Genomic DNA, 7,947 nt, shown 5'->3' with positions numbered 1-7,947 from the left:
TGGAAACTACAAGAGATTGATTTAAGACATGAATATTTATAAGACTGTGGAAAGTTTTTGGATCTGTTCAGTTTTGAACCACCAGTGAGATACTTATCTCTGAATAAACAGGTAACCGGATTAGGAATTAATGACCTGTTAATCTAAAACTAGCAAACTATATATATCAGTGGTTTTCCTTCTAGCCTCAAACAGAAAAATAATTATTAGGAAGAGACACATTTGTCCAGAGGTACAAACATGCTCCTAAGAATTGGTTTCCTGATATTCCTTGCATCAGCATTATCTGCCTTTGAAAGAGAACAGCATGCACCTGCAATAAGAAAAACTCGTTTTGTAGCCAACAGTCCAAGTAAGTATTCCATCGTGTTTCCAAAATGTGTAATACATTTTGTTCAGTTTGCTTACAGAGATTACTAGATTTACTAGAATATTTTATGTATATTGTTAAAAAGTGTTTAAGCTATCGTTTTATATGATCTAGCTGAAGTGGTCCGCTGTCTGAACAATGCACCACAAGTAGGTTGTAGCACATTCTCCTGCCTGGAAAATTCTACCTGTGACACTGATGGTATGCATGACATCTGCAACATCTTTCTCCATGCAGCAGCAGTTTTTAACACAGAGGTAAAAAAATAAAACAAGTAATCTTGTATGAATAAAAACATAATAATTTGATGATTAAATATATGAGAAATTTAATGACAAAATAATTTGAATCTCATATGTAGGGTAAGACCTTTGTCAAGGAGAGCATCAAGTGCATTGCCAATGGTGTCACCTCCAAGATTTTTCAGACCATCCGACGCTGTGGCACCTTCCAGAAAATGATAACTGATGTGCAAGAGGAATGTTACAAAAAACTGGACATCTGTGGAGTAGCCCGCTCAAACTCTGATGCCATTGGAGAAGTGGTGCAGGTGCCCAGACATTTTCCAAACAGGTAAATCTTATCAAATTTGTCAATATATCTGATCAGTAATCTTCAAGGATGTTTTTACATAGCACAACATAGCACAAGCACAAATATTGATTTATATTAAGTCCTATGGTAGCCTGGCATCCCATTTAAATGAATGATAATATAATGTTGGCTCAGTCGGTTGAAATAAGTGGTGCTGAGATTAAATAAAATTGGTAATTTACAATGACCTTACTAGAATTTAATGCAATTCATTCTACAATGTAGAATGTATGGCCTTTATCACAAACCCATAAAACTGATGGATTATATATAATGAAATTTAGGGAAAATTTGTGATTCATTGCTGAATCAGTATACTGTATAAAATATCTATGTGGATTGTTAGCTTTACCACACATTGCAGGGTTGGTTGATGTAATTTGGTCATTTTGAACCAGCTACAACAGTTGTTGACCCAGTTATTTAGCATAATAATTTTTTTATCCTGGTAAGGTATTTGAATATATTTTAATTTAAATAAATAAATAAATAAATAAATAAAATAAAAACAGAGGAAAAGGAAGGTTTGGTTTTACACTTCTTGAATGTATGTATGTGTTTAAAAAGTTTAGAATAAAAAACTTAAAAATTAATATTTATTGCAAAATTCATATTAAATTATTTGTGTTAATTTATACAACATAAATAATGGCATTACTGCTACTGTTAAAAATACTTTATACTTTAGCTAATTAAGCAAAACAGCTACACTATGCATGTATTAAATATACTTAAAACAATCAAATGTTTTTGCAGCATTTGCAAAATGCATTCATGTTTAAATTAGCATTGACAAATAACAAACAATGAACACATCAATACATTAAGCAATGCAAACCATCAAAAATATATTACATATTAACCAAAGGACAAAGTAATACATTTATCTCACAGTAGTGAGTCTCAAGGATTTGGCTTCTTTAGTTCAGAAGTTCCGAATCATGATAGACACTCTGGAGTAAAGAAATCATTAAACCAACTGTCATCTTAATAAGAATGAGAGTCGTGCCCAACAGAGTTTTATAACATTTCCAGTAAATTGTAGCCCTGTTCAACTCGAGCTGGTACATCTCTAGATGCCTTGAGATCCTCATGCGGTTGGCCTCTTTTCTTTAAATGTCCGAAATATTCATGAAGCAGAACACAACTGGAACCATCACTATAACAGGATGGGCAGAAAAAGAGAAGCAAGTGGGCAGGATTTAGCGTAGCTCCTGTTCACAATATTAGCAAGCACTAGATGATAATAGATCAGATTTGATCATTTGATCAGATGTACTGAAGCACAAGGTTATACTAAAATGTTCTACCTAGCTTTAAAAGCCTTTAGTAGATTTTTAAATTCTGGTAACTAATAGAGGTCCAAAATTTTGTGATAGCATGTGAAAAGACTGGTTAGGTGCATGGCAGTTAAACCCTTTAGAGCCTTGTATGTAAGTTGCAACAGTTTATAATCTATTCTAAACTTAACAGGTAGCCAGTGAAGGGATAATAAAAATGTGGCTATATATTCATATTTAATTGACCTGGTAAGAACTCTGGTGGCTACATTTGGACTAACTGTTGCTTATTTATTGAAGATACAGTATTGCCACCTAGTAATGCCTAGTAATACTAGTAATACCTAGTAATACTCTGGAGGTCATGAATGCATGAACTAGCTTCTCTACATCAGATACAGATAAGCTAAGAAACAACAGAATTCTTAGCTTGGCAATTTTGGCAATTTCTAAGTTGCTGTCTATTATAAAACCCAGGTGTTTCACAGTCAAGCTAGTGGTGATGTTACACCCTTCTAAATGTAACTTGAATTTTGAGAGTTTCCATGAACTGGTTTTTGGACTGATAAGTAATATCTCTGTCTTATCAGAATTTAATAATAGAAACTTATAAGTCATCCAGTCATTTATATCTTTAACACACTCAGTTAACCTAGCCTAATTTTGATATTTCATCTGGTTTTAATGAGATATATATCTGGGTACCGTTACATGCCTTCTGATAATGTTTCTTAAGGGAAGCATGTTTATTAGTAAAATAGATGTCCTAATGAACTAATTTTTTAAATGATCTAGGAGAATGTCATGATATATAGTGTTGAATGCAGCACTCTTTTATTGTCATTTCAACCATATATAGCTGATGTAGTACACAGAAAATAAAATGTTTCTCCAGGATCATGGTGCTACAATACATAAAAATACATACAAGTACATAAAACAACACAGAGCTAAGGACTTAAGTCCTAGCCACATATAGTGCAACATAGGCAACTTACTCGACCTTCTCTCTGTATGCTGACTCGTCAGCTTTGTGAGGCAAAAGACAGTGCAAACAGACAATACAACAACACAAAATAGAACTGTACATTGTGCATACTGTATATTATAAAGTACATTGTGCAACCAGAGCATTTGTAACATACAGTATACAAACTAATGTAGTAGTAGCGGTTTTGAAATGTTGTGTGCAAAAACATCAATTTAGTGAGTGATTGATTTATACAGTCAGTGTAGCTCACACAGTTGGGTGTGAGTGTGTGTGTGTGTCCGTTCTAGTTGATCTGCCGTTCTGTAGTTCTGTTCTGGCCCGAATGATATGGTACCTTTTTCCAGATGGCAGGTGGGTGAAGCGTGTGTGTGAGAAATGTGGGATCATTCACAATGCTGTTGGCTTTGCAGATGCTGCATATGTTATGAATGTCCATGATGGAGGGAAGAGAGATGCTGATTATCTTCTCAGCTGTCCTCAATATCTGCTGTAGAGTCTTGCAATCCATGACAGTGCAGTTCCCAAACCAGACAGTAATGCAGCTGCTCAGGATGCATCATTTGTAACAGGTCATTTGTAATTTTAACTAGCACAGTTTCTGTGTGATGATGGGGCCTGAAACCAGGCTTAAACTCTTCAAAAATACTGTTCTCCTGTAAGAAGGAGCATAATTGAGCAGACACAAACGTTTCTAATATTTTAGACTAATAGAAGATTTGAAATGGGTCTGTCATTTGATAATTCGTAAGGATCTAGATTAGGTTTCTTAATAAGATGCTTGATAACCACCAACTTGAAGGGTTTAGGGACGTGACCTTAAGATAAAGAGGACTTAGTAATATTCAGAAGAAGTTCTCCAGCTGTATGGAACATTTCTTTCTGTAATTTGGTTGGAATAGGATCTAACAAACATGTTGTTTACTTAGTTGTAGTGATAAGTTTATATAGCTCTTCCTGTCCTATACTTGTAAACCCTTGTAGTTTAACTTGTGGAGCTTTAGGTGAGATTGGATAACGAGATGTTGTCAGTGGCCGAACATCCACAGATTTATTCCTGATGTTTACAATTTTTTTCAGTGAATAAATTCATTAAGTCCTCACTACTAAACTGTGATGGAATACTCTTTTTATATATCTAATTTTTTTGTTAACCTAGCCACTGATAAATGAGAACCTAGCATACGGCTCCATTCTGCTTTATCTTTTTTTGTTGATTTAACATGTTATATTCCAGTCTAAATTTGCCTTTCTGTGCCTTTAGATATGTACGCTTGAATTTGTGATAATAGCCTTTGGAATTTTGGCCCATCTTTTGGTGGTGTCATAGTATGAACCTCAAAAACTATTAAAAGCATGTTGGCATTTGTAAACAATATGGCCACCATACATAAAATAATTTTAAGGTCATGGAGTTGGAGGACTTACATAGCTGATCAGTGTTCTGGAATTAATGATTGGTGATGTGGAGGTAAACTGATTTAAAAGAGATGTTCTAAGCTCTGAGGACATCTACAAAGGATTGATCATGATTACTAAAAGATACAATCTGCTTATCCCTGCTTAATTATTTCCAAATAATGGCTGCTTTCAGCCAATCAGATTTCAGGAGGAATTTCACACGGCCTTCATGCTTGAACACTAGGTATTTCAAATGGACTCAAAACTGTTGTTGTTTTTCTCCTTGTTGTTGTTCTTCTTGAATATCTGATATTCACTGTATATACTTCTAGGCCATATTCTCAATATTCTCAATTGTACTTGTTTACATTTAGAAAACACATGTACATGTTTAGAATTACATGTGTATTTTTTTCTCATGAATTTGATTTTATTTTATGGAACCTGGCTCACAAAGAACAAACATTAAACATGTTATTTTTGAAAATGATTTACAGGCTTTTTTTTTTTTTACCTTGAAATCTGTTACAAATATAGTAAAATGATCGGATGTTATAAATGCTCAGCTCTCAGCCCTATGCATTATAGGTACTACAGCACACTGCTGCAAAGCCTTTTGGACTGTGATGAGGAGACAGTTGAAGTGGTCCGCTCTGGGCTAGTGGCTAGGATTGACCCTGAAATGCTCACCCTCTTTCAACTGTTGCAAAAGAAGCCCTGTCCCCAGGACTTTGGTCATAGTACTGCTGGTATGGATGGCCAGGAGGGCTTCCGCTGGCCCATGGGAGCACCTATGTTCAAGATCCAACCTGATTTGCACAACAGGGAACCAAATCACCTCTTTGCCAGGAAACGCTCAGTTGAAGAAGAGGCATTGAACACCAAGATGCTAAACATATTAAAATGAAATAATTCCGAAGAAGTTTTTTTTTACCTAGCACAAATACAGTCAATCAGCCATGACATATATGGTATCCAAAATATATCTTTATAAGTGCTGCACCACATATTATAAAAAAAAAAATAAGTTATAGAAACCTCTGACTATATGTTAGCATCTTGCATATAGCAGTTTGTAATATCATGCACTTCCTTTAAATAAACAAATAATGTTGAACATACTTGCTTATGTGGTTTCTGACACTTAAAATATTTGAACTACTCTGCTTAATTTGTACAAATTATTTAATATTTATTTAAACACTGTTAACATTGTCTTCTGTGTATTATGATTACTTCAGTTTCCAGGATGTTATATGGTGGTCTCACTTAGCAACATAGGTTGTCATTTTATTTGCATTATCTATACTTTGGTATACTTTGGTATCATTTTCATATTTCGGCTGCAGTGTTATTCCACAAGACGTATGCTGTTCTGTTTATTAACCATGTCAATCAATGCACTGCAGAAAAAGTTGAAAAAGGATGGTGGGGAAAATTAAATTAATTGAATCAATTATTTAAATTCATAAACACAGTAAATTTATAAATCAGCTTCATATGAATTTCCAAATGATTAAGGGCTTAAGCCATGGTTACACTAGACTTTAAGCATGCAAAATTTCTTCAGACACTAAGACAATAACAATTGTGATATGTCATGCTCTGCAGCATCTTTTTTATAAATATGAATTCAAATTCAGAGCTCAAAGAACAGAACTAGGTGTGTCACGTAAAGGAGACATAAAAAATGTGCAGAGCGGTGGGTCCCCAAGACCAGGATTAAGAACCACTGTCTTAGGGCATTCAATGTGATCCCATTGTAAGGGTTGCAGTGGTTACTCGTGCTACGTAAGCAATGACGTACATCTGAGTGAACAAGATAGAGGGAAATTAGTGATGGAAGGGCATAGCAAATTGAATTAAATGCGGTCCATGACACTGTTCATCACTCAAACTAAAATCATTGAATTTTCATTGGAAATGGCACAGCATTGTGCAGCCTATGATTGTAAGCATCTAGCTATAAATTTCAGATTAATCATTATTTCAATAGAATTAACCGTGATGTAAAATGTGAATTGTCATCCATTAATGTGACTTAAAGATAAACTAACTTTTGACTTTGTACTGGTAAAAAAACATTAGGGCATGAATTTTGTGAAAAACATTATTTTGGTTGTGCTTTTGCTCTGCGTGACTGTGCAGAAGAATATGGTTCTTTCTCATAACTAAAAAGAGAGATAGCCCTGCTCCTCATACAACATTTACTACTACGTTAAAGAGATATAACCAGTTTAGATTACAAAATTCTCAATCTAACTAGATGAAAATGTTATTGTAGCCTTACCCATTAATAAACGCAGTACTTCCTTAAATTCCAGCACAGCAACCATAATGGCATAACAAAATATCTCTACACCATAGGTGAGGGCTTACAATGAACTCTTACTTTATCTGTTCATGAACATACCTTACTTGCTTGCACGGGCAAATAAAAATAAAAGATCACATCGGCTCTGTGCTGCCTGCCTCACTGGACCCGCTACAATTTGCATATCGTAGCAACCGTTCCACAGATGATGCTATTGCTTTCACCCTTCACACTGCTCTCTCCCACCTGGAAAATAAGAACATCTATGTGCGAAGGCTGTTTGTGGACTACAGCTCAGAATTTAACACTATAGTGCCTGCCACACTTGTTACGAAGCTCCAGACTCTGGGACTAAACAGATCTCTGTGCAGCTGGATTCTGGACTTCCTGACAGGCAGAAGTCAGGTGGTAAGAATGGGCAACAACATGTCATCCCTGCTGACCCTCAACACTGGTGCTCCTCAGGGCTGTGTAGTCAGCCCACTTCTGTACTCCTGTACACACATGACTGTGCCATGTGTGTACTCCCTGTACACACATGACTGTGCAGCCACACACAGCTCCAACGTCATCATCAAATTCGCTGACGACACAACGGTGATAGGCCTGATCACCGACAACGATGAGACGGCCTACAGAGAAGAGGTGAGCACCCTGACTATATGGTGACTACATTAACTGAACTTAACTGCTACAATTTCTGTTTTCTTTACATTAATTTTGCTTAATTTTCTTCATCGCTTTTCTCTTCACTTGTTTTTGCCTTTTTTGTCACTCTTTCCTCACTAACATCTGCCGGTCGTTTTAATAAAAACCTGTTCGGTCGGCATATCAGATGCGGTGTAGTCGTACAAGTTCAAATTTTTTAACGGATCCAAAGCTCAAAACGGATCCGAAAATTACGGATCCGCAGATGGTCAGCACCTCACACAGCACCTTTGTGACTCTCCATAGGAAATGAATGACTTCCGTTTTATCGGCCGTCGTTTGTCATGTGCAG

General features: G+C 35.8%; 1 protein-coding gene across 1 annotated transcript; it reads left to right on the top strand.

Annotated features, from left to right (window-relative positions):
- Positions 1-206: 206 nt before the first annotated feature.
- On the top strand, positions 207-5,754 carry stc1l (stanniocalcin 1, like). Its single transcript, XM_060896295.1, has 4 exons — positions 207-352; positions 485-627; positions 732-943; positions 5,222-5,754. The coding sequence occupies exons 1-4, from the start codon at positions 241-243 to the stop codon at positions 5,538-5,540; spliced, it is 786 nt and encodes a 261-aa protein (XP_060752278.1). The 5' UTR covers positions 207-240; the 3' UTR covers positions 5,541-5,754.
- The last annotated feature ends 2,193 nt before the right edge of the window (positions 5,755-7,947 follow it).

The sequence above is a fragment of the Tachysurus vachellii genome, chromosome 20 (genome assembly GCF_030014155.1).
Source record: "Tachysurus vachellii isolate PV-2020 chromosome 20, HZAU_Pvac_v1, whole genome shotgun sequence".
NCBI classification, from domain to species: Eukaryota; Metazoa; Chordata; class Actinopteri; order Siluriformes; family Bagridae; genus Tachysurus; species Tachysurus vachellii.
Note: the sequence above shows the minus strand (reverse complement) of the source record. Positions and strands in the feature narration are given on the sequence as shown.